The sequence below is a fragment of the Acinonyx jubatus genome, chromosome B3 (assembly GCF_027475565.1).
Source record: "Acinonyx jubatus isolate Ajub_Pintada_27869175 chromosome B3, VMU_Ajub_asm_v1.0, whole genome shotgun sequence".
Lineage (NCBI taxonomy): Eukaryota > Metazoa > Chordata > Mammalia > Carnivora > Felidae > Acinonyx > Acinonyx jubatus.
The window spans coordinates 7545009-7572468 of record NC_069386.1 but is presented as its reverse complement, the minus strand read 5'-3'; the positions used below and the strand labels follow the sequence as shown (position 1 = coordinate 7572468).

The window sequence follows — 27460 nt, the reverse complement described above, 5'->3', positions numbered from 1 at the left end:
TGCTGCTCCCAACTGGGACTCCATGGGACATGGGTGCAGAATAGAGAAGCCAAATGATGTTGGGATGAGTCAGTATCTTAGAAAAGGTAGCTTGCCTGCTTGCTTGGTTGTTTTTTCCAGAAAGGGGACTCAGAGGGATAAGTCAGAGGAGAGTACCCCATGGGGGAAGATGAAAGATGTTTTGCTCCTTAGCCCTGAGTAGCAAAGTGATAAAGGGAAACCAGACAACAGGCCATAAGCAGTAAAGAACCAAGACTTGATGGGGTAGTCATAATCCAGTAGTTAGAAGACCACAGTGAGAGACATTCACGTGCCTGGAGTATATTCCTAAGTGACACTGATACTGTCGTGATGAAGAAAACCCTTGGCAAATGACAGAGTAATAACTTCTCTCTACCCATATGACACATACCGTGACACTGAAAGAGACATTGCCTTGACGTTCACTGAAACCTCTGGATAAATGTGTTCTAGAAGTCCAAGAAAATAACAGCATCATAAGTGGAAATACTCTCTTTTGGCATGAAAGGAAAACTGGATAGGGTTACTGACATCTCAAAGTAATTCTTCACTTTGCTAAAGAGGCTCTCTCTGGTGCATATAAATGATGGTTTGTTTGCCATATAGCCTTACCAAGCTTGTGCAGAAAGTAAGAGGCTACCTAAAGTTTTCTTCCTGGGAAGCACATAAATGTTCATTACACATAAATACAAGGTTACATGGTGAGATTGATGTTAAGTATAACCATAATAAGATATGGTCCAGAGACATCCTGCTTCTTGCTAATAGCAGTCCCAAGACTCGATGCAGTCTGTCTGTGGATCCCATTCACAAAGGCAGGCAGGAAATTTAGGATTCTCTTCAAGCTGAACCCTTCACTCAAACCCCTGTCAAAAAACCTTTATCCAGCCTCAGACCTCCGCATGCATTCTCCCCACCCCTATTATCTATACACAGACCCATGCATCGTCCCTCCTTCCAACGTGCGTGAAACCCAGAAACACTTGACACGCTGAAGTCCAGTTCCACCTCTGCCTAGGATGGACGCCACAACAGGAAGACTTGCTCTCATGCCCCCGTCCCCGATTTTCCATGCCTATCCCCATTCCCAATGACAACGACACATGGAGAAGCGGAATTTGCTGTCCCTTCATGCACAATCAGCAAAGACTGGACAACCACCCCAACATATCTACTGCTCCTGATCCAGCCATGCAAATAAGCCCATTCGCAGGACCTTGGGGGATAACCTAGGAAGTCCTCCCTTTCCTTTCTTTCTCCCACTTCCTGCCAACCGGTATCTTTGGGTGAATGCAGAGACTAACTGATAGAGGCAGGATTTCAGATTTGGCTCAATGTAGGCTTAAATCCTGGCTCCACTGTTTTCCAGTGTTGTGTTTAAACGTCAGTGTTCTCATCCTTAAAGTGGCACTATGATAAATATTCATGGGAACAGTATAGATTAAATAAATCAGCCTCTTTAAAGTCCCTATCCAAGTGTTTGGTGTAGGTGCTCATCAAAGATAAGCTGCCATCCCAAACCACCCCTGAGGACACCAGGTGGAAGAAGAAAAGCCCTTAAGATGTCCTGAATGGCTAGTGCATGTCAAAGACTGAGGGGCATTCTATAAGATGCTCTCCCAAGTGGAGAAGCCCACAGCCTTACTCACTTTGACAATGTCTTAGTCATGTCAGCCAGAGGTGAAACCTAACTACTGAGCAGACAAGGTATGCTTCCAATGCCATGGTCACCTTCTCCCTTCTCAATTTTTGTAATTCTGAGGTTTGTATTTCTTGCTTTGGAGTCATAATGTCTAGACCTGACTTGTTTCAGATAAATTTTATCCAAGCTGTGAAAGCCCTCTTTGGCTAAATTAAGTCAACTATATAACTTAAGGTATGTTATATGCCTTAAGCTACTCAAATGCTTTGGCCTCCCTGTCTAAAATTGTGCATGTGTGTGCGCACACACACACACACACACGTACATACACAACTATCACCACCACCAGTAGTACCACCAAACACTTCCTTTTTCTTTCTCTGCTTTATTTTTCTTCAAAGGATCTATTATTCTTTTACATATAATATATTTTACTTTATCTTTATTTTCTATTTCCTTTATTAAGGGCAGAGATTTTTTCCTGTTTTTATCACAGTTGTATCCCCCAGCCCAGAGGATAGCTCATGATATATGGACAGTGTCCTAATTTACCAGGGAAGGTAACAGTTTATGCCTGTAGTGTCAATTTAATTATTAATAGCTTCCCTTTTCAGTCTCAGAGGTGTCCAGGTTTAGACAAATATACAAAGTTGATTAATAATAAGTAGTTGTTGAATTTAATTAATAAATTTGACCAATTTGATACTTTAATTAAAGCCATCAACTCCTCAAACCAAGAGTTTTACCCCGAGGTGAATGAATTACATATGATGTTAAAAGCATGAGAAGAGATTGATTAATCTCTTATAATGGCCCTGCTTTCAAAATTCTCACAAGGCTAGCAAACATGGTCATTCTGATAAACTCTAACTCTACACAGCTGTTGGCGTTAAAAAATCCTGAACTGTAAGGCCGTTATTAGTAACAGTGCCAAGAGGAGATATCTATAAAAACGTGGTCCTGAGAGAACCTGGGAAGCTATGCCTAATTTACCTCCCTAACCGTATCACAAGAGAAATGAATGGAATTGGAAAAGCACCCCCGTGCACCTGCCCATGAGACTGCAGCATCAGGATGATATCACGTATTGGAGACTGGAGGTCTCTCACTTCAAAATGAGCTACAACACACCCCATAGTGTCCGAAAACAGCCTCTTGCCTGTGGGAAAACATCTCGAGACGGACATGTGTCCTCCTAGGCTGGGTGAGGTTTTTAAGGCTGGATAGGTAAATGTTGTAGTTCTACTTCCCCAAGTGGACCATTCCCAAAACAGAAGGAAACAGCCCCTAGATGAAAAGTGGAAGGAAGCCATCCAGTTCAGTTTGATGACCAAGGCAAGACAGATGGAACTCTGACTCCGCATTATGTCCATTCTCCATGCCAGAGATTACCACAGAAATTAACATGGGGATGGGAGAAAGCTTCCCCCAAATACTCGGGGAGATGCCTCAGTCATGGTGCTACATAAAAACTGTCCTAAACATCAAATTGCTTAGACAAGCTTCATTTCAGGTCAACAGGGAGACCCCCGCTTCTTCAGACCCTTTAGCCTATGTGGCATTCTCAATTCCTTAAAGGGAGTGTAGGCACCCAAAGTGTACTCAAAACTCAAGGTCACACTTCCTGAAATGCAAGAAAGCAGCCAAACCATCATCCATGCAGAGCCTCCAGCCTTCACCACACACGCAGGCTTGGACAGAATCCTTGGCAGCCATTTAAACTCCGGTGGCTCTCCCAGATGTGCACCTAATTTTAGCAGACTATGGCCCCTCCACCCCCCACCATGCTTCCTCCCCATGAGATATCCCAAGCACATCAATGGCTTTGGCAGGAAACTTCCATGGAAGTGAAATGATGCCCCCCCGCCTGCTGGGAGGCAGGGAAGGAGAGGTGGGGAGCATCCCCCGCCCATGGAAGTTCCTCTCCAAAGTCTGCAAGCTGTCGGTCTGTGTGTGGACGGCCCTGCCCAGCCCCCTGGCCCCAGAAACAAAATCCAGACTCACTGTGGAAGCTGCCGGTGCTGCTAGCCTCTGTCGCTGCCATGACACGCTGATCGGGCCCTTCTGGCATGGCCCTTCCTGACAGTGAATGGAGGAGAGAGCGGGGTAGGGGAAGAGAGAATAAAGGATGAAGGCAGAGGAAGGAAGCATGGAAGGATGAAAGAAGGGAGGATAAGGGGAGTGGGTGTATCTTTAAGTGAATGGCGAGTTTCCTGGCATAGCCTCCAGACACCTGTCATACCACTAGGGGAAAAGGCTGACAGCATCAGCCCAGCTCCAAGGCCCTCACGCAGGAGTCCAACCAGAGATGCTACCCACAGCTCGGCAGGCACACCATCACACCACTCTTAATACATGGCACCCAGCTGTCTTCCTTTTGGTCTTCTACCAAGATCCACTGGCTTCCCTCCAAGGGCTCAGTTCTACTTCCAACAAGATGAGCCTCTCGGCCAACTACCACTCTGAAAGGAAGAGGGTTTTATCCAGAATTTTCACCCCCTTAAGTCAAAGAAATAGCACCTCTCCAAAGTTTCGGAGGGAATAGCTGTCCTTCCTGTCTCCAACAGAAAAATCACTGAATTCACCACCACTTTCAGGGCTTCCTTCCCAGATGCCCTTCCCTGCCTGCCCACTTTGGAAAAGGGGTGAGCTAGCCAGATGTCACCTGTGTGGAGCCTCAGCCTTTCTTCTCCTTGGTATCAACAGAGTCAGTGTGTACAGACTCCATTACCACTTGGGAAAAACTCATTCCCCTTAAAAGGCCTCTTGAGAAGTCAGAGGAGTAGGTATGTTAGGCAGCTTTTGAGAAGGGATATGCAATGACTTAGCAATGGCATTTCTCAAGTGCCTCCCAGGTCAAGAGCTGTGTTCAAAAGACAAGAGACAAAGCCCCTGCTCTCAGTCAAACCAGAGGCATAGAAGCATATCAAGGACCCAACAAAGAAGAATATTCATGAAGCAACACATCTCAATAGGGTGATACTGGGGAGACCATCCAGTGAGAACAGTGAAATGGGACCACTGGGTTTGATGGCAGTGAGGAGCAGACAGAGAGAAAGAACAAAGAGAAATACGAAAGAACAAATGGTAAGTCGAGAAGAGAAGACATTATGGGCTGAATGATGTCCCTCCCAGAACTCATTAAGCTGAAGTCCTAGCCCCCAGTCCCTCAAAATGTGACTGCATGTGGGGGTGCCTGGGTGGCTCAGTTGGTTAAGCGGCCGACTTCGGCTCAGGTCATGAGTTCGAGCCCCGCGTCAGGCTCTGTGCAGATAGCTCAGAGCCTGGAGCCTGTTTCAGATTCTGTGTCTCCCTCTCTCTGACCCTCCCCCGTTCATGCTCTGTCTCTCTCTCTCTCAAAAATAAAATAAACGTTAAAAAAATTTTTTTTAAAAATATGACTGCATGTGGAGAGGTAAGTAAGATAAAAACAAGGTCATATGGGTGGGTCCTAATCCAATACAACTGATGTCCTTATAAGAATAAGAAATTTGGGGGCACCTGGGTGGCTTAGTTGGGTAAACATCCAACTCTTGCTCTCTCAGCTCAGGTCATGATCTCACGGTCCATGAGATTGAGCCCCACATTGAGCCCCAGGCTGATGGTGCAGAGCCTGCTTGGGATTCTCTCTCTCTGCCCCTCCCCTGCTTGCATGCATGCTTTCTCTCTCTCAAAATAAATAAATAAACTTAAAAAAAAGAATAGGAAATTTGGTCACAGACATTCACAGAGGGAAAAAGATGTAAAGAAAGACACGGAGGAAAAGACAGCAAGTACAAGTCAAGGAGACAAGCCTCAGAAGACACCAACCATGCTGACACCTTGGTCTCAGACCTCCAGAAGCATGATGAAATAAGTTTCTGTTGTTTAAGCCTCCAGTCTGTGGTGCTTTGTTACAGCAGCCCTAGGAAATGTATACAGAAGGTATCAGACATGTTGGAAATGAACAAGCACCACTGTGGAATGAAGGCAGGCTGGCTGGGGTAGAGCTGAGAGGACTTCTTGTGGGAGGGGGCCAGGAAGCAGTTTGGCAGACAGCCTGAGGGCCCTGGGGGCCAGGGTAAGAAATTTATAATTTTGTGAAATGAAGATTCACTCAAATCTCTTAAAGAAGCAGCTGGAATGATGGAAGGTTTGAAGAGTATGGGCAAGGTGACTCTGAATCTGAAGGTACATTTGTTGATCCAAGAGTTGGTCTGGTCATGGAGTGGACTAGGGTGCTTCCTGACAACATACAAAAACAAGTAACACTGAAGTAAAGAGAGAGAAAGATCAGGTAAGGAGTCAGGTATAGATGATGAAGAGACAGGTTCAAAAATGCCTCCCCTTTGGGAAATGTCCCAAGAGGGTTTTCACTCATGCTAACAGGCTGCTGAGTATCTGCTTGAGAAGCAGGAGGTGGCCATGGTGAGTTTTATCTCCAACAAGCCAAGTTTCAATCACCAGTGAATTCTCCAGGGGAGGTTAACAGCTTAAGCAATCAAAGAGAGAAGAGGTGGAGGCTAAAAATGTAAATTCAACCAGCTTCTGCCTAAAAGCAAAAAGGCATTATAAGCATGTGTGTGTGTGTGTGTGTGTGTGTGTGTGTGTGTGCGCGCGCGCGCGAGGTTTCCCAAAGTAGATGTCTAAAATAGCAGCACCAGAACTTTAAAGGAGAGCAAAAAGAAAAACCAATAGATGAGGTAAAGAATGGCTGGGATAGGGAAGAAATTGTGGAGCCAGGCATCACGAAGGCACTGAACAAGAATGTTAAGTGGTCAGGGAATGGAGGGTGGAGAAAAGAATGGGGCAGCTATTAATAAATGTCATTCAACAGTTCCAAAAAGGATTAGAATTTTTAGAGGAAAGGCATTTGAATTTTGCCAAGATGAGATAATTAGTGACCCCCAAAACTTACAGTCAATGAAGTGCTGAGATCAGAAGCCCAAAAATTAAGACAGAAGATAAAAGCAACCTATTTCAGTAGTCGAGGAGACACATGCCAGTTGGAAGGGGCAGAAAGGTCAAATGAAGATTCTTCTTTAATGTAGAAGAGATAGACCATGGATTTTGGAGTACAAAGAAGGGAGGAAGTCTTCAAGGTTTCAGAGTGGGACAGACACAGTCCCAGAGAGCAGTGGGCTAGAGAGGGCAGGTGACACGTGGTGAGGTGTGAGGGAGGCGAGAAAGAACACAGACGCGAATTTGTAGATATGGAGAGGGTGAAAATTTCATAGCGTCACAGAAATATATACTTGACACACTTCCTCGTGCATGCATAATAATGGCTCTTTACTTTTCTGCTTTATACCCATCTAAGCACTTTCTATTATAGGGTTGACTCAGGATCTCAGAACTGGGGCAAAAGCAAAACTTTGAGGTCACCTACTGCAACCTCATGTTCAATGCAGGTGTCTCTATAACATGTCTAAAATGTGGTCATCTCGATTTCCTGGAAAATTCCCCAGAAATGAAGAACCCACCATCTTACTGGGTGGTCTGTTCCATTTCCACATGGTACAGGTAACTGCCTTGGGGCATGGTGCTTCACCAACCTAGAGTTTTCTGGCCCTGCCACATCCGGAGGTAAGGGAACATGTTGCAGAGCCCATTTACCAGGCCAAAATGATGGAAAACAATTCCCCAGATGATCTCTGAATGGGATGAAAACTGGTTTTGTGATTTCTGATTGTCCCAAACTGCAGCGCCCTGGAGCACCATCCCAGGTCAGTCATTCACCAAGAGGTACACCTGCCTCCTTGTTTATTTCACTGAGCAGACATTTGCAGAAAGCCTACTGTATATCAGATATGGAGTTTTGTGACTGGAGAATAAGGCATGGGTGTTGCCCTTTCAGAAATCAAAACTACTGTGAACAAGTATGTGTTGACAGATGTTCTCGAGAATACATTTTCACAATAAAAATGTAAAAAAAATCACTTCCGACAACATATTTGAGGTATTAGGGCAGCATTCCTCACCTCTGATGACCATGTCCTCTGCTCCGGGCATTTCTTCCCTACCCTTAAGTTTCACCGAATTTGTGTTACATTTTTGGGACTATGCTTGGCCCAAATCACCTTACTGGTGCTGGTTTTACTACCAAACTGGAGATCCCAAACTCTCTGAATTAGGGTCTCCTTGCTTGTTGCCTCCTCTTCCTTAAATATCTTTGCCACAAAGCCCAACTAGAAAAAAAAATGATGGAGCTGACTTATTATAGGTTCACAGTTCTAACTCTAAAGCCTACCTGACCTCATAGAGACCCTACTGTACTGGTACACTATTGAAAACTTCCTTTCAAAAATGACCTTGCATTCCTTAAAAAACCTTACCTATGAATCAGAGCACTGAACCCAATCTGCCCTGCCTTATTTTTGTGTGTAATCTGAATAATACTAATTAATCTCTCTGAGCCTCAGTTCACTGGTAGGAATAACAACAGTGGCTCAATTGACTTCCAAGTACTTCAATGATGATCAGAGAGAAGCACTGGATCTGAGATGGGGGACCAATATTCTTGCCTCAACTCTACCACTAAATAGATGCATGAACTTGAGAGACACCTGCTCCCTCTCTGGGGTTCAATGTCCCTATCTGTTAAGTAAGTGGGTTTGACAAGATGACCTCCAAGTTTATTTCTAGCCAGGATTTCACAAGTTTACCAGCATAGATTGCTTACATAAATTTTACCCAGGCATTTATCAAGGACTCTCATGAAATACTTTTGAACAAAGAGGTCAGTATGTGGAGAAGAAGAGTCCAAATGGCAGGAATCATAACCATAGAATAACTATATTCAAAGAATGCTGATAATTGGGTCAACATCTGCTTGGGAGCAAGACTCCAGCAGCAAATCCAAGCCTTGAGCTATTGTACATTCCAAAAAAAAAAATTAAAAATACACTTAATTTCTGGTACATTGTACATTAGTTGCAGGTGGCACAGAGCTGGGAGGAAAAGCTATATCTAGACCACAAAGAAACCTTGGTAGAGTGGAATACGGAACCAAATCTAACAAGAAGAAGCCACATTTGCTATACATAAGATCAAACAAAAAAAAAGAGCCAGCAACAACAACAAAAACATTTAAGTGAAGAGTAAAAAAAAGCAAGCAGAAGATAATTTAAAATGTTGGGATACTAGGGTCATCTCTGTGAACTTGGGCATATAAACCTAAATTAGTCCCAGTAATTCAGGCCCACCTGCCAAAATCTTCCCTCTGTAAATGATCCTTCAACACAGATAGATACATTCAATAAACTCACATCGACACCTTATTAGATCTCTTCAACTCTGAGAAGCTAAGGTTTGAGCATGACTAAAAGGATGCAGTAGAATCCTTGAATTGAGAGCACTGATTGGGATGGGATCTACCATAACTGGGACAATATGACACAGGTACCACTAATTCCCTTCCCTCTACCCATGGTAGACATCACCAATTAATCCCACATGCTTTTTCACTGATTCTGGATGCAACCGCCAACTTCCTCTTATCATTCTACGCTGAGGAACCACTTTCAGTCTAGGAGAACTGGTACCTTCGGGACACCTGGGTGGTTCAGTGGGTTAAGCATCTGACTCTTAATTTTGGCTTGGGTCATGATCTCACAGTTTGTGAGTTCAAGGCCTGCATCAGGCTCTGCATTGCTGACAATGCAAAGCCTGCTTGGGATTCTCTCTCTCTCTCCCTTTCTCTGCCCCTCCCCTGCTTACATACACACTCTTTCTCTCAAAATAAATAAACTTAAAAAAAAAAAGAACTGTTACCTGAGATCTACTTGCCATCCCTGCAGCCCACAATAGTTGGCATCAAGGCAATTCGATTTGCAAGCAACAAGTCATGTTTTAGGTATAAAGGACATCTAGCGACATGGAAAGCATTAGCGGTTCTGACAGTAAAGTGACTCCTCTCCATTTAGAAATGAAGAATACAAGCTGGTCTCTTTAAGATCAGCAAAAAATGGCTGAAAACAAGAATATATGCCCAGGTCATCTGTAAGAGCCTGAGTGGTTTCCAGGCCTTCACAGCTCAATTGTACCCTGATTGATGCAAATGAAGAAAGAATATGTCTTTCAGAAGGGGGACTGGCCGGTCATAGAGACCTGGGAAGGGAATGACACGGAATTGGATGGTGGCAGTGTTCATCCCTTCCTGGCTTCTGTCAGGGGAGAGACGTGGACTTCGGCAGAAGACTTGGAGTACTTCTAAACTTACTGGAAAGTCTCTGTTATCAAATGGATATGGGTATATCAGTCTCCCTTAGCTGGATGCTTCTAATAGTTTGATGCATCTGACTTTCTTGCTTTGACTTCTTCTTTAAGCAACCTTCTCAATATGATCAGGCTTCCCACACAGACTGGCTTATTGGGAGTGAATGCTTTGATCATATAGCCTTTGAATAATCTGGCCCCCTGTGTGCATTAATAAGTTGTCCTTGGGGTGCTAAGTGAAGTCTCATGGGCGTTTTAATTATTGTGAGACATCCCCTCAGGCTTCTTCACGGATAAGCAGATGTTTGGGCCTTTGGTGGGGAATCAGATCCCAATATATCTACCCAGAGTCCCCACATAATGATTATTGGTGTATGGCAAGTGGGGACTTACAAGGAGCCATTTAAAATGGATTAAATGCTTAGGCCATTATTCCTTACCCATTACAAACATTTGACATGGGATTATATATTTTTTAATTAAGCACTTTCTTCAAGCATTCTCATAAAAACAGAATAGGTTCCTTTGCTTTCTAGGAAACTACAGGCCATGCAGATGCCCAAATAACTCAAGGGCATGAATAAATAAATAAATACAAAGACCAGGAAGCTGGGGGTTTCCCCAATGGGTAAGAAAAAGAACAAACTGGGCCACAAATCAAAGGTCAATCCTGGCTGTAGAGGTGAAAGAGCATGACTCAACAAAGAAAAGGTAGCCAAGGTTGTCATGGTGATTGGCAGAGTGGGACACATGGCATGCTGACCACCCTTGCCAATCAACTTTAGGACGTTGATGAACTTAACTCATTTTTTCCAGAGTGTACATGATCGTTTTCTTAGCAGACTATACTGGTGGTCATGGTGGTTAAGGGTGGTGATGACAGGGGTCATAAAACCAACAGTACCCAGGCCAACAGTTCAACACTCTTGTATATCCATCATCTCATGTTATGCACAATAACGTGCAGTGACCATCATGCTGCATATGACAAGAGAGAGAAAGGAGGGAGGCCTAGTTAAACCAGCCTTTTATATATATCTATAGTTATTGCCTATATACGCCTATCTAATATCTACATCTATATCTTACCTCTATCTCTCTATACATATATTGTTTTTATCCCCAAGGCTCTAGTGCACCTGACCCCAAAATCTTCCTTTGGGGCAACAAGGGATGGCACACATTTAGGATGCCTGGAGAATGAGCTCTGATTCTGAAGACCTTCGTCTACCATAGAATTCATGGTGTATATTTAGCAGAAGTTAGCTCCTAATTGGAGCCACCAATTCTACAACGGGAAGCTCTACCTTTGAACAACTAGATGCTTTCTCTTTCCTCCTGGGCTTCCGACAGACCAACTCAAGTGTCTAAACCAGTCCCAGAGGAATAAGTGGTTTTGCTTTGTATTTGCCCGAGTTGTCTCGAGGCTCTTTTCCCTTCCAATTTTAGTACCCAGCACCCAAACCCACGATAGGAAATACCTTGCCTTGTAATTTAAAATTATTTAAAATTTCTTATATATAATTTCTACCTTATTCACTTACATAGAATAATAATTACCATCTATTGAGTGCCTAATAGGTATCAGGCAATTTGCATACATTATCTTATTTAATCTGCACCAAAGAAGAAATTGTTTCCCCCTCCCCACCCCCCTCTTTCTCTATCTATTTATCTCTCTGTTTCAGATGAGGATCTAAGGCTTAGAGAATTTATGAAATTTTCCTAAGGTCACATAGCTCATAAGCAGAAGCTCCGAATTCAAAGGAATATCTATCTACTTGACTCCAGAATTAATGGGTGTTCTGCCCACTTTCTCTCAGGTCTTCTCTCACCCCTACCTCAACTTTGTCCTGTGGAATTAGCTAGGCTAAACCTGAAAACAAAACCAACTAGGACTAAAACTTGCGTTCAAAATTTTGAATTTCAGATGCTGTACTGACCCGGTCCTCTGCCTCTTCTTCCTCCTCCCACCCACCCCTCCCTCCCCCCTCCAGTTTAGATAGAGCACAAAGTCTTGGGTTTTGAGGACTAGGAGACAAACAATTCCCTACAGGAGGAAGTCAAGGGAACACACTGTTCTCTTTACATGCAAATATCTTAATTACAGCTGGTAAAGAAGATATTTGTATGGAAATTTATGTATCTTTATATGTTCTGTATTCAGTTTGCCTCAGAAAAAAAAGAAAGGTCTTTTACACTTTGGTAACCCAAACAGGGCCTGTTCAGATACACAGAGGTGTCAGTTGACAGAGGTTCTGCTATCCTGTCCTCCATGTGAGCAGAGAAGAATGAAATGAGACAACATCTGATTCAGGAGCCTCTTGACCCTGCCTCTGTTTCTGGTTTCTTCAGGATGAACTCCAGTGTAAAGGTGTCTCAAGTTCTCAGGATTTTCTGATGGGTCATCTCCCTGTCTTTTTTTTTTTCTCCCAGTATCTGTCCCTGTGGAGGTAAGGCTGACTATGACAGAATCCATCCCATACGTTGCACCACCATCATGGACAGAGGATAACAACCAGATTTCAAAATTACAGGGAGATGAGACCAAGTCTAAAAGAGACCACTGGGAACTGCTCTCAGAAAAAGGACATTATTTTTTGGCAGGGCAAGGGAAGGAGACACGTATATTCCACTGAGTCCTCACCAGTCAAGATACACCCAATGAATAAAATACAACCAATAATCTATGAAGAGGCTATACTGGTTTCAATGAGCTTCTTAGCATTGTACTGGTGTTGTAATGTCTGTTTTATAATATAAACCATGTTTATTTCTACTGAAAACATAAGATGAAACAGACTTACCTTACAGCAGCTAGACGTAATTGAGGATGTCCTACTTCTAAAGGGTATTACAAATTAGAAAGAAAAAGATAAATCTCTCACTGATAATGGCTTTCCTTCACCACATCTGGAAAGAATAAGAGGGCACCTGTAGAATCCCAGGAGATGCACCACAATAGAGTGAGTAAACCATCTGTCCGGGGTGGTTTTGATGCTATTCAGCTTGGGGCCACAGGGGTGAAACAAATGACATTTAAGGCTCCTTCCAGCTTCATGTTTCTTTAAAATGGAATGATTTGGCATTTGTTCATCTGTTTCTAACACTCTAGGGATACAGACAGGGTAGGTGGCCTGTGCATTTGTGTAACATCCATCCTGACCCTCGATTTTACTGTTATTCTTTTTTCAAGGTGATGATGAAAACTGCAAGAGACTCTGGGTACCCAGGCCTTGGCCTTCAGTTGACCTTCCAGGCCCCACTGATTCTGATGGCTTCTCTTCCATACTCCACTGCTACTACCAGAGCACGAGGCCTCATTGCTTCTTGCTTGGACTATTGCCACAGATGGCACTATGCCTTGGTGGTCCTGGTTCCCTGCAGCCCACCCTCCACTGCCCGATGACCTGTCCCCACATGCAGCCTCATTTACACTAAAACAGATGATGCAACTTTCCACGACAGTCCACTGGCACCCACACCAGAACAGCTGGACTTCCAAGGCCTGCCGCAGTGGCCCCGTCCTTCCTTTACAAACATTTCCTTCCACGCGTCTGCACTTTCGGCCCGCTGAGTGACACACTGTTCTAGGTCACCTTCCTGGTGTGGCAGCCTCCAAGCTACCTCCATGCCTTTGCTCATGCTACCCCCCGCCCCCCCGCCGACAGGAGTGCCCTCCTAAAATTCAACCCACTGACCACCCATCAACCCCTTAAGATCCACATCATCCCTCTGATTAAATGGGCCTTTGAAATTGGTAATGGTAACCCCTTTGTATGAGTTTTCCTCCCTCTGGCCTGTTGGGGAGTTACAAATTTTCATCTTGTTTTATATTCCCTGCAAAAAATTTAATTTCCTTGGGAACACAGACTGCATTCTATTCATCCTTGCACATAGTCAGGGAATTGAATTGAATTCTGTTCCCAACATGTGGACTTTCTCAATGGCTAGAGGATTTGGCACGAGGGGAAATGAACCAGCATGGACAAAGTTCAGCAGACGTACAAAGTGGATTCTTCATCATAAGGCCTAAGGCCCTCACACTGACTTTGCTGTTGAGAAATCTCGGGGTCTTGAAAATATCACCAACCTTTCTAAGGCTCTTCCATAAAATGGAGGCTAATAATCCCTGGCAGCTTACTTCTTCCCTGCAAGTTCTCAGAAGACCTTCTTCCTTTCCAGGCAGAACAGTAAGAGGCTGGTGTGCAAGCACAAACCCCCACAATCAGCATGTGTAAAATGAGCATTACTCTTTCAGCTGGTTTGAGTGCGAGGGTTTACATGGTCAACTGATGAGCCGCAGAAAGGCAGGAAAATCAGGTGATATTCAAAGCCAGCTATTCATTCACTGATTCCCTGCTGCTACCAGTCTTGTTCTCATCATCACTATTACGTGTGGCTGGAACACATAGATCTGCCCTAAATCTTAACTGGGGATCCCAGTGCTTAGCCCTGCAGGGCATGGAAGTCCCTCCACAAAGTACTGCAAGAGCTCCATGACTGAGTGCAGGTAAGAGATAGAAGAATGCCATGGCCCCATGTTCTTCTACTTCAACTAAAGCACTTTTCTCTCTCTCTCCCCCTATCTACCTTCTCCCTCTCTCTCTCTCTCTCTCTCTCTCTCTCTCTCTCATAAGGGTCCATCTGAAGAAAAGATTTACTGCTATAAAAAATGTGTTGGAAAACTATGCAATGAATCCAACCTTGTAAGTTGAGAAGCAAGAGTACTGACCTAAAGTCAGTATCACCAAAGTAAGTGAGGGGCTGAACCAGAACCCAGTCCTTTAAGCCCTATCCAGGAAAAGGATCAGTGAAGGCATCAATGTATCTAAAGATGAAATGGCAGAATACCCACCAAAGTCCAAACCATGAGTTCCCATGAGGTGACAGAAAACAATGCTATTGGTGTGGCCAGTCCCCTGTGAAGAGGTGAGAAACCTCAAGACAATGACAAAGACAGACAGGAAGTGCCTATATTGTATATGATAAATTCAGGTCGATGGCCAGAAACATATTTATCCCATGTCTGTGGTCACAGCAGGGACTAAATCTTCCTGCCTTCTAGTCACCACATTAGTCATGGGACCCCATAAGCAAAGATGGAGGAACACTCCCCAGCACTAGCATTCCTAAACCCCTGTGGGGAGATGCCCAAAATAACTTCTTCACTTTGTTGCTGGAGTCCCATCGATTGTACCTCAACTTCCTGGTCATCATGTCCTCTCCAAATCATCTTCATACCAGATTGCTGGAGTGTTCCATGGCTCAAAACACCAGGCCCCACCCTATATTCACTTCTGAATTTTGTGGAATGCTCTCATTGCAGGTAGATGTCCACAGCACTACAACTGTGTTGGAATAGGAATAACACAGTCTAGGAAAGTTGAAGGTTTGGAAGCGCTGAGATGGACAAAAGAATCCAAGTAATTCCCATCACTGATAAAACATCAAGAAAGTCTTTCCAACAATTCTTATGCCCATCAGGCTGATTTTTGTCCAATTACCTTAAATATCCCAAAGAGCTGAAGAAGAGGAAGAAAAGAAAGCAAATTTCAATCACTAAACTAGATCCAGGTATTATGGGGAGAAGCTATTTCAAGGCTGGAGGTTGTTCCTTTGTTTTATCAGGAAGGGGAAAAGGGGGCTGGGATATTGAACAGCTGTGGTCCAGGGCAAAGCAATAACAGAGAGTGCTTAAGAGGACGTTGGCTTTATTCTTGTATCTTCAGCCCTGTCTCCCTTCTTTTCTAAGGAAACCAAGCCTCGGGCTCAGTTATCATTACCACTAGAACTTAGCCCCATAGAAAGTAAAACCTAAAAGAGACCATAAAACCAGGATCCAAACCCCAGAACTTACAGATGAAAGTAAAGCCTCTAACTGGACGTAGAGCTGTCATTGAGACCAAGATATCCTAAATAGCAGTCCTGTCCCTCAACGAACTTGGATTCCAAAATGTCTGATATTTTTTGTATAATTACTGTGCAAATCCATTGGCTTTAATCAAGGAAACAAGTTCGTAATACCTATAATCAGCATACATCTATCCTCCACACCTTCCTCCATGTTCATTCCTTCTGTAGCTTTGTGCAGCTTAATGGGACTTAGCATTAAAGTTGTATTCAGAATTCGCTCAAGATGTGTATAACATGGCACCATGTCTACAGCAGATGTTCTGGCCAACTAAAGCTCTGAGCATCCCCAGATGTCGGCTTATAACCATGTCTCTCTGCTAGAATGGGGCACCCTCTCCCAAGGCAAAAGAAAAGAACATACACATAGTTTAAGGGGCTGTGAACATGAGGAGTCCCAAGCCTTCCCTTAACCTCCTAATCTAAGCTAGTGAACTCTAGTCCTATCAGCATTCTCTCTAAAGACAGTGACCAATGATTGCACAGTTGCAAAAGATTCCTGTAAGAGTCTAGAATTACAAGTTGCTCATAAAGTTGAGTCCCTCAAGAACTTCTTATAGCCCACCTACCCCTCTTCCAGAACACAGGGAACTCTGGAGTTCTGGGGCCTCTGAAAGGTGAATTAAGGATTGCCCTGGGGCAAAGAGATCCAAAGAAGACAGTCTACAATAGGTAGTGGATCCCTTCACCTCCACTTCAACCAAAAAGTCCTACTGGTTTAAGGAACAACGTGGCTAAGTGCAGTGCAGTATTCTGGAGTGGGTCCTTGGACATTAAAAAGGATATTAGTGGGAAAATTGATAAAATTCAAAGTTTAGTTTCATTAACAATTTGCATCGATGTTAATTTTTTTAGTTTTAACAAATGTTGGCCATGTATCATGGACAACAGGAGGAAAAACTGGGTGAAGTGCATATGGGAACTCTCTTTATGATCTTTGCAACTTTCCTGTCAATCTAAAATTACTCCAAATAAAAATGTATCTATAAAAAAAGGAAATGGGGGGCACCTGGGTGGCTCAGTTGGTTGAGCGTCTGACTTTGGCTCAGGTCATGATCTCGCAGTTCGTGAGTTCAAGCCCCATGTTGGGCTCTGTTCTGATGCCTCAGAGCCTGGAGCTTGCTTCAGATTCTGTGTCTCCCTCTCTCCACCCCTTCCCCACTCATGCTCTGTCTTTCTCTCTCTGTCTCTCAAAGATGAATAAACGTTAAAAACGTTAAAAAAATTTTTTAATAAAAAAAAAAAAGAAATGGGACCATCACTTTCCTTAGGAATGGAATATAGACTCCCCCTCTCCCCACCCCAGCATAGTTCTCCTCCAGATAAATAGGAATATGGGTAACAAATTATTAGGATATTCAACAAACAGCAAGGGAACAATCAGGCCCCATAACGGGGCTCTGGCCACTGGGCCGCCTGGATGCGATGCTCATTGTCCGATAGAATCAATTTTCCTACCATGGTGCCTCGGCCTACTAAGGAAAACCTAATGGCCGAAAGCCCAGAGACAAGTCTGCCTAAGCCCTCTCCAAAATGGGTCTGCGTCCCTCAAGGAGCAGTATTCCCAACTACTAATCCTCTTCCAGGCAGTTAAGCAGGGTGTCAGGACACAGTATTCTTGGCCTTGGAGGAAAGATCTTAAGACTCAGGGCAGTTGGCAGCCACTTGCCTAAGTGGGGATGAACAGAGTTGTGAAAAGACCCATCCTTTTAGCGCTGTTTCAGATTTCCAACTAGGGGGACACCTACTGGAGTAACAACTGGAATGCTCTCCAGCCTGCATCCCACCCCTTGGGAGGAATAACTTCTCTGATTGGTGGGGGCCAGCATGCAGGCCACATCCTTTCCCCCTTCTGATGGGCATCTGTCTACCTACAGAGAATAGAAATGAGCCACAAGAGTTCTGCCCTAGTAGGGCAAAGCCTGAAATATTCCCAGGCTGCCATGATTGGACAGAAAGTCTAGACTGGGAATTCAATACGAGGAAGCTCATTGTTGTTGCCCAGCGAGGCCACCATCTGCAACTATTCTATCATGATACAAGTGCACATTATAATCTCCATCTGTCTGGATTCCGTGTCTCAAAGGGCTCAGAACTCAGCATCTGAGCAGGGAAGAGGTGTGCCAGATACTGGGTGAGCCTCCCAAAACCCCAACAAAGAGCAAGGGGTATTGATGTCTCTATGTAATCCTGCAAGTCAGCTGGCTGAAATCACCATCACTAGTTTTTAAGGGCAAAAGCAAATTACAAGTTCTTTCACAGCTCTGGCTCCTCCTCCACACACTTCCAGCTATTTGGCTTCCATCTAAGGGCCTCTCTCCACGTAATACAAAAAACGAATTAATTAGTCAACAAAACTTTGAGAATGTATTTTCTTTTCAATTAACTTGGACTCCCTTTGATTTAGAACATTCCACCTTTCCCCACCTAGTCAACTGAAAGTGTTTTCTTGTTGGTATGCTTTTTTTTTGCTTTCCAGGGGGGATGAATGGAAGCACCAAGATGGCAGGTGGGGCCAAGCTCCCCCATTGTTTACAAATGTCACGTGACACCCAGACTTTGCAAGCAGAGGATAAAAGGGGCATCTCAGGATAATCTCTCCATCTTCAGGATGGGAATAGCAGTAGAAAGTAAGTCTATCTTATCTTAACCTTCCTGATACATCATCAGACATGGAATGATATGCCATTAGAATGGAACGTTGGAAGAGAAAGGAGTTTTGCTTCACCCATACCGTGGCAGAGATTGCCAGCTGCTCACTACCACCCATGTTCTTCTCTTCTACCTGAGAACACAGTTACACTCCATTTCTCAGCCTCCCTTACAAACAGTGAGACCATGCATGTGATCGGGTTCTTGCCGTAAGAGACAGTCCCCTCTTCCAGATCAGACCCATTAACCACATGCATTCTTTCATGTCCATTTCCCCCTTCCAGCTGTGGAATGGGGATGGATGCCTACGGTGACCAAGGACACCACACAAAGAAGAGGGTAGAGCTCCAGCAGCCTGAACAACTGCACAAAGGAGGGCTACTTCTCCAACAAGTTCACCTGCTCATACTGGTATATGACCTACAAATAGGCTTCTATTTGTGTGGGAACCAATATATATACATTTGCATCTATTCACTATAGCAGGTGGCCTAGCTTAACTAATACACTTGGGTAAGCCTTATTCAAAATGCCCATTTTGGGATTAGGAAGACATTGTATTTTAGCTCCAATAATAGTAACACTAATTAATATTTATTTAACATTTATTATCTCAAGAGCTTTATATTCATTAAGTCTTAATCCTTACAGTAAATGCATATGATATGGACTAGTAGCCCCATTTTACAGTTGGGGATGCTGAAAGGTTAAATACCTTGCCCAAGGTTATCCAGCCTGGAATTATAGGAGCTGGGATGCAAACCAGGTAATGTGGGCCCAAGAGCCTATACTTTTCATCACTGGCCATGGGGGCACCATGGCATCCACGAAATCAAATATTCTACCAGTCAAATCAGTTTATTCTAGATTATTCCCACATCCAAATGGGTACTGTTGACATCCTCCCAGGGGTTCCCAGGCACCCTGATCTGGAATTGCCAACTCAGAACCCAGTGCCTTGTTATCAAATGCCAGACATGACTTCTGTCCCCCTTATGTGTCTCTGGTGACATTTTGGCATACTTCCCCTGATATCTCCTGGACAGTTGGCTCCACCCCCTACCAAGACTCAACTCTGACTTGGGGTCATCCTTGACTCTGACTACCACTCACCTGTGTCCTCTGGACATTGTCCCCAGGTACTTATTCTACATGCTTAGATAATGGATTCCCTACAACATCTGCAAAGACTAAGCTCCCCTAGATGGGCATCTGTTTGCCAGTCAGACTACTCTTGGTCTGGCCTAATCTACTTCTTGCCTAACTCTGAAGCCCCATTCTGACTTCATCCATTCATTCCTATTTTTATTGAGCATCTATAAGTGCTAGGCACTGCACTAGGCACAAAGGACAGCCAGGTGAACAGGAAGGCACTCTCCTGGTCCTCTGGATAAGGAGGATCAGAGCACTGGGCCCTCGGATCCTGTTTTTCCCATATTTCAGCATATCGCCTCCCTCCCAAAATAAAAATATCTGCAAACATTTCTATTCTGGAATCCCAGATTCCTCCTCTTCAGGACTCTCAAAACTTTCTTTAATTCCAGATTCGACCGCTGACTCCTTACTGTTGTCTGATGTCCTGAGAAAGGTATGATGGGTACCAAAACCGCACCCCTGTCCAAGCCAGTTTAAAAGCCATCTCAGAAGTGTAGAGTGAGTGATCCACAGGAGGGAAAGGTATCTGTCACTGGGCAGAGTCTTAAGAAGACAGAACAAATGGTCCTGGCACTCTGGTGCAGACATGTGTGTTTTCTCTTTCTAAATATGTAATAGGAAATCAGGCAGCTCACCTTTGTAAACCGTTTGCGTATCACTCATACATGAGCCAGATGGTGCTTCTTGTTTTAAGAAATTAAAAAGTTTTAAAAAGAATGTAAGGAGGAACTTGTCTCCATCTCTCTTTGTTCTTGTGTACATATCATGGAATCTGCGCTGGGCAGACGAACACTTGTATATGTGAGTGTGCACCTGCGTATACACACACACAGACACACACACACACACACACACACACACACACACACACACACACAAGCTCGAATCATCTGCATTTAACTGAATTAGGCACAAGAAACCAGCAAACTCCTAGGCTCAACGGATTTCCGTAACCTACAGTAGCAGAGAGGTGCCAATTTGTCCTGGATGTCGGCTTGCTGAGAGAATCCTTCAGTGTTCTTGCTATATAATAAATCACTGCATTCCCCCCAGAGCCTCAGCTGGTATACCAAACAAAAAGAAATGTTTTGTAAATCACCTGAACATGGACTTCACTCTCAGATTATGAGGACCATATAAACACTAACCAGAGGAACAGGCAAGTACTGATGATCCAGTATTTCTACCAAAGTTGAAACCCTGGGAAGGACATTTTCCAGAGGTGGTCAACTTAAAGACCTTATTCCTCTGGGGCAGCTGCATGATCCCAGTTTATTTTCCAGTGGTCAGGAGGCCCTCCTGTCTGACCTGAGAATTACATCTGGAAACCAGAGTATCCCTGTGGCTCTCCTGCCTTGGGTATGAAGGGGGACTAAGGAAGATAATATAAGCTATGGTTTATCCACTAAGTAGTGTATTCCAGGCTCTTTACACAAATTAGCTTGCTTAACACCAAAATAACTCTGCAAGAGACTATGTTTGTCCTCATTTTTAAAATAAGAAAATTAAAGAGAGTTTAGGGGAAGTGTGTTGGGGTCCCATGGCTGCTAATGGTGGCATTAGGTAACATTAGGTCCCAACGCAGAATACCTTTGTCACCCTCATATCTTCCAACATGGATAACAAGACTTCAAAGTTCATTACTGATGTGACCTCTGGGAAATCTACTTCTGCCTTTTGTTTTACAGGAAGTGAGGGCGGGGGAGCTGTGTATAGGTTAGGACATCGTGAGCAACTGAACATGAAGATACGATACAGGCTGCTCTCGGAATATGGAGAGTATAATATCTACCCACCATCAGTGGGATGCACAGTTTTCCTGCAGTGCGCTGTTTTTACTACCATAACTCTCTTCTTTATTTCATACTCCTTGGGACCAAAGACACACATTTTCAAGCCAGCTGGCCTCAGCTTATGCCTGGCTTAGAACTCATGAAAAAAGCAATTGCAGATACCTGGAGAGTGGACGTTTTCCACCTCACTCTCCCTTCCTCAAATTCCAATCAGCCCTGGCGCCCACAGGAAGGAGATGGATCTGCCCCTTGTTGCTCTCCCAGGAGTAAAGAGCATCAGTTCTTAGTCGTTAAAGCAAGAGGAAAGCCGTGTCATTTGGTGACTGATAGAGGTGATTTTTTTTTTCTTTACTCTTCTGAATCGGAATCAAGAAATAGTAAGTGCACTCCTTGAAGTGAGCTTGAAAGCTGAGTCTGCACACATTCTGGTCAGATATTATTTCCCAAGACCATGGTAAAGCCAGCTGAGAACAGATTGGCATAATCACACATCTGCCTCACACAGAAAAACGATGATCCTTCCCTTGCTTTTATCAACACCAACATAAATCTGAGCTCAGCCAGACAGGCCAGCAAACCCCATTACATAGAACGCAAAGCAATTAAATGGTGCCAACTCCAGCCAGCCTCAAGAAATCTATGGCTCATGGCCTTTAGTAATGATACCAATGTCTCTCTTGGAAATGAGTGAAAAAATTAGTCTAGATGCTAAAGAAAGTCTCCGCTTTGGTATTTCCTGGCAGGTCTGCCCTGGCCATCCATCTGTGGCTACTGCTATGTTATACTCCCTTCTCCATATCTGGGGATGTTGGATAGGGCAGGTGGCTCAAGATATGGCCCAGCTTGCTCAGATATACTACCTTCCCAGAAGCCCTTTGGTCTTCTTTGCCTCATATTCTCTCCTGATGGTATATCATCTGCCATCCTTTGTTGTACCATGAACAAATCACTTCTAACCACAAAGGGCATTTCTTAAATATTTCATTTTTCTTCAGGTCCTGGCTAAAATGAAGTGTCTCGAGTGATCAGTTTTAATGTCTTGGGCAATGTTGTTCAGGCAAAGCCACCAGGAGCATCCAGATAGAACTGATCTGTATATGCCACCCCCAAACTTCCCACCTCCTCGTCCATCATGCCTAGGCTGACAGGACAATCATATCTGAGCTCTTCGACTCATAATATGATCGTTCGTTCCCTACATTCATTCCCCACAATGGCTGCCATGCCTCTTGACCTCCAGAAGTTTGTCCCACCCTTCTCTGATGCCACCTATCCAAACTCTTCAGCCATTCGATGTCCCTGAAGTAAAATTTACGTATCTCATGAGGCATGTGCCTTCCGATCATTTTTCAGAAATTACCCGATCTCTGCATCTCAGGCTGCACACATGTTTCCCTCTTTCAGGGTCAATGACACTCATGCCCACTTGTCCTTTCCCTGGCAATAAAAACACTGTCAAAACCACTCAAATCCATTAGAAGGGGATTTCCAAAGACTAAGGGAGAAAATAATTCTGGGAGAAAAATAAGATACCTATTAACGTATAGAAGTAAAATTGAACGTGATATCTCCTCTCACAATCAGAAAGCTTTTGTTAAAGCCAACCTGCATCTCTCTCAAAAGTTGGCAACAATAACATGCTTTCTTGCTTCCTCTTTCCTAAATCATTGGGGTGATCGTGCTCAGCACCTCATTAACGATTTTTGCTACTTTACTTTGGGTTCTGACTTCTCATTAAGATCTGCCTTTGAAGGAAAGATGAGCCTACCCAGTCACCAGATAATTTCAGAGAATAAAATGTGTTGTGGGTAAGGCTGGATCAGGGACTGAGGTGGAAGATGTTAAAATGTAGTACCAAGTTGAGCTTGAATATGTGTGCATTTTGGGCATACACATATACGTATGGGTCCGTTTGCATGAAGAATGAGTATTGATGCAAGTAAGAATACGATGCATATGTCATTGCAACGGAAGAATATATTTGAGCTAAATGTCCAAAGGGAAGGGACGCGTGAGCTATCGAGAGAATAATACACAGGTATGTCAAGAAGCAGAAGTGGCCAAAGGATGACCATTGCGTGTATGTCTGGGCACGGGTGCGCATGTGTGTTCTCTCAAGTGACAGGGTTAATGGACAATGACAAAGACATGTGAGCGAGGTGCTAGTTCTGCTGCTGAGTCCTGCAGCTGGAAAAGCCACCTTACCCTGTAGTAATCGGTGCTGTAGACATCTCTGGACATGCCGAAGTCCCCGATCTTCACCAGCAGATTGGCTCCAACCAGGCAATTCCTGGTGGCCAGGTCCCGGTGCACAAAGTGCTGGGAGGCCAGGTACACCATGCCTGAGGCAATCTGACTGGCGATGTGGAGCATTTGGGAGAGACCCAGCTCGCCTTTTGCCTGGCGTGGCTGCCCGTCCACAAGGATCATAGCATCTGGCCCATGGGCCCTGTGAAGGGTGGGAGAGAAGACAGGGGACAGGAGAATTCAGGAGATCAAGGGGAGTAGTCTTCTGGATGCCGTGATCTCTGGAATACGCCACAGACATGGATAAAATCTCTCCTAGCCTACTTATTGCCTAGTCTTATCTACCCAATATTACATCATGTGAGTGTGGATATGAGTACAACCAGGTTCCCAGCTAAGATGATGCAGACATACTCTAATGGATCAGGAAATACATCTACTCTTTTAAACATCTTAACGCTATTCAGGAGTTTCCTGGGTTCTAGATATCTACTACAGAATCGTTAAAAACAAAACAAAACAAAACAATAGCTAACTCTTACAGAGCCCTTACTGTTCCAAGCACTGCTTTAAGGACCCTACATCTATTAATTTACTTAATCCTCCCACTCCAATTTTGAGATAAAGAAACTGAGGCACAAAATGATCAGATCACCTGGCCAAAGTCACAGTAGTGCCGCAGTGGCCTTATGGGTAATCAGGAGGCCGACTGAAACCAGGCGGTGTGTGGCTCTGGAGAGCTTTAAACTTCAGGGAACATCATCCAGAGGGCCAGCTGAACAGAACCCTGGGCTCCTCCCCCTATGATTCTGATTGGCTAGGTGGAGCTTGAGTATTTGCATTTCCCACAAGTTCACGGTGCTGATGCTGCCAGTGGGCAGTCCACACTGTTGATTAGCAGGGGTCTTGAGTCCACATTCATACCCTGACCACCACGCTGCCTAGGACTGGGTAACTTTTGTTGGTGGCAGAGCCGGCTGGAGAGACCCTATGACCCTGAAGCCAAGGCCTCTGAAGCCTTGGTTGCCCCTCCATCCCAAATTAAGGCCCGGATTTGTTATCCTAATGCCGTGCCTTGTCATATCGGTCACTTTCAGTATTCACTCTTTTTTCCAGAAAGCCCAATGAGCCGTAACCATACCCAGAGCCCTTATTTATGAAGTTGTGGACCAAGGAGCCCTGGTATACAGAGAGGCCTCGGCCTGTTTTACTGCTTCTCCGATTTCCACTGAAAGGAGTCATTAAATATGAACACATTCATTTTACTGTCTCCTGTGGGATCTGCCTACTTCACCCCTCCAAAAGAGAGCTACGGCATCAGCTCACAAAGAAGGGGCATCCGCCAGCAAGCCTGCACTCCTGTCTACCAGGAGAGGACACTGCAGCCTGCCCCTAAGAGCCACCAACTGCCTTGTAGCCTCTTTTTCTCCCTCCTCCCTTATATTGGGAATGACAGTGGCGCACAGAGGCACCAGGAGCTCTCTGTAGCCCTGTGTGTGGCACATGGGGCTAAAGGCACCGCTGAATCTGTGGTGAGGGCTCGGTGGAAAATGGAGTATGTCCCTCTGACCATTCCAGGGGGTGCAAGCACAGCCTAAAGATCCTCAATACCGAGAAACAGCACTGCCTGTGTTAATGACTGGTTCACAGTTCTGATAAAATGGTAATTGTAATAATTTAATAGTAGCTCTCACTGACTGAAAACCCAGCTACATGGAAAACTCATCCAAGTAGTATACAAATATAATCATTCAGTACTCATAACAGCAAACATCTGAAGCAGTTATTAACAGTCTTGTTTCCTAGGAAAGAGAATTAAGGTTTAAGAACTTGCTCTACGTTACATGGGTAAGATGTGACAAATTCAGGATGCGAACCCGGGTCTGTCTTATGATAAGGGCTGAGTTCTCCAAGAGAGGAATAAATTTCGCTGTGAAAATCCAAGTTCAGGAGGTTCCAAACACCCTACAGATACTTTCCACTCCTCGGGGGCCATTTTTTGGAAATCCAGCTCATAAGAAAAGTTCATTATCTGCTACGGGCCCTTTCCATTCCCCCTTAAAACCACAGCGCCCAAGGAATGTCTCACTTCAAGGACATGCTCATCAGTTTTTGGTGAGTAGCCACAGTGTTCTATGACTTACATTCGAATTCTGAAAATGTCACTATGGGCCATGGGAGTCAATGGAGTTCAAAGGTGGCTAAGACCACACCCTAAGTGTCTAGGGCCTGGTTGTTCAAACCTGCTTCCTGGGACCCTGAATTCCACAGATCCTCACACATGGCTGCCCCCTCCACATCTGGGCACTACTTGGAAGTGGCAGATGTAGGAAGCAGAAGAGTGTTAACCCTGCTCTAGTGGTGAGAAGCTGTCCTCCCTGGGGAAGATAGAGTCTGCCCCCCACCAGAACTTCCGACCCCTGCAACCCCATCCAGAACTCCTGGCTGGGGTTCCATTCTCTTACCAGTTCCCTCAAGAGGACCTCAAAATCCAGATGGTGTAGATCCAGGTTTGGGGAAACCCTCTTACCACAAATCCGATCTTTCTAGAATAGTGCCATCCCACTGAACTTTTTATTCATAAAAATATCATATACTACACTAACATGGTAGCCACTGGCCACATGTGACTACTGAGTACTTGAAATGTGGCTAGTGCGACCAAGGAAATGAATTTTTGAATTCTATTTAAGTAGTGTAAATTTAAATTCAAATATCCATATGTAGCCAAGGTACTGGGTAGCACAGTTATAAATTTATCCAAGGAAAATCTGCTGTTCTTTTTCAACCATCATGGCCTCCTGATGAGCTTGTAACCTTGGGCCTTCTTATTCATCACGAAAAAAGTCTCCACCATGAAGTTTTCCAGGAGGGGTGTAATTAGCTCTACTTTGCAGCACTGAGAAATGTAAGGCACAAAGTGAGAAAGCTATTCAGAGAATCAGGAGAAAGGGCGGTTCTAGAGTCTCTAAGCTGAGAGTTACAGGCTGGTAGGGGCTCCCTCCTCGGACTCATTCCAGAGCCTTCTCTTGTGGCCAGTCTACTTTGTGATCAGGAAGAAAATACTCCCTTGTCACGGCCCCCTCAATGTTACCCACCAGAAATCAGTGACGAAGGTCTGAAGCTTGCTCCTCAGGAGATGGTATGGAAGATTGAACAGCTACGCCTCATTTCTAATCCCCAGACTTAAGTGGGAGTAACTTCTGACTCCAGGTGAAGTACAGGGGTTCAGCAGAGCTGGGTGGGGGGACTAGGGGTGGGGACCGCAGTCCTTGCTTACCTGAGGAACTTGTTGAGGTCTCCGTGCTTCATGTACTCAAAGACCATGATGAGCGGGTCACCGTCGCCACACACACCATAGAATTTGACAATGTGCTCGTGCTGCAGGTTGGTGAGCAACTCAGCCTCCCTCTGGAAATCCTTCCGGGCAGCCAGGGTGGGATCCTTCAGGGCCTGGAAACAATGCACGACATGCTTTTCAGCAACCGGAGGACCAGGGCCTGTCTGTTCCCCTCTTGGGAATAAACCTGCCCATAATAAAGAAATGCAGGTTCACAACAAATCATGTCATCTCTCATGAAACAGAAACCAACTTTCTGACCCCGTCTCCCATCCACCAGCCAGTGATTTCAATTCATGTTCATCTCAGAGCCCTACACTCTCCCCGAGGTTGGTGTGAATGGCAGAGGGAGGGAGCTGTGGAGGTGGAAAATCTGACAAAGGTCTCTTCCCCTAAGGTTTCCTTCAAGAAATGGTCCCACAGCTAAAAGAAACAGTGGGAAAACCACCGCCCCATTGCTTGAACTCTACAAATTAGCCTTTGCCCAGAGCCTACCAGAAA

The 27460-nt window shown here is 44.6% G+C and overlaps 1 protein-coding gene across 5 annotated transcripts in view; it reads right to left on the bottom strand.

Moving 5' to 3' along the window:
• Positions 1 to 27460, bottom strand: part of NTRK3 (neurotrophic receptor tyrosine kinase 3) — a 464920-nt gene that overhangs the window by 28349 nt on the left and 409111 nt on the right. For 3 of the 5 annotated variants that reach the window (XM_053223581.1, XM_053223579.1, XM_027068010.2), the window contains 2 exons: positions 26900 to 27072; positions 23578 to 23821 (listed from right to left, as the gene is read on the bottom strand). In XM_053223581.1, the coding sequence (XP_053079556.1) occupies positions 23578 to 23821; positions 26900 to 27072 (417 nt within the window). Of the gene's footprint in view, positions 1 to 3667; positions 3743 to 23577; positions 23822 to 26899; positions 27073 to 27460 lie in introns of all 5 variants that reach the window. The other 2 variants (XM_053223582.1, XM_027068007.2) reach the window with 1 other exon arrangement.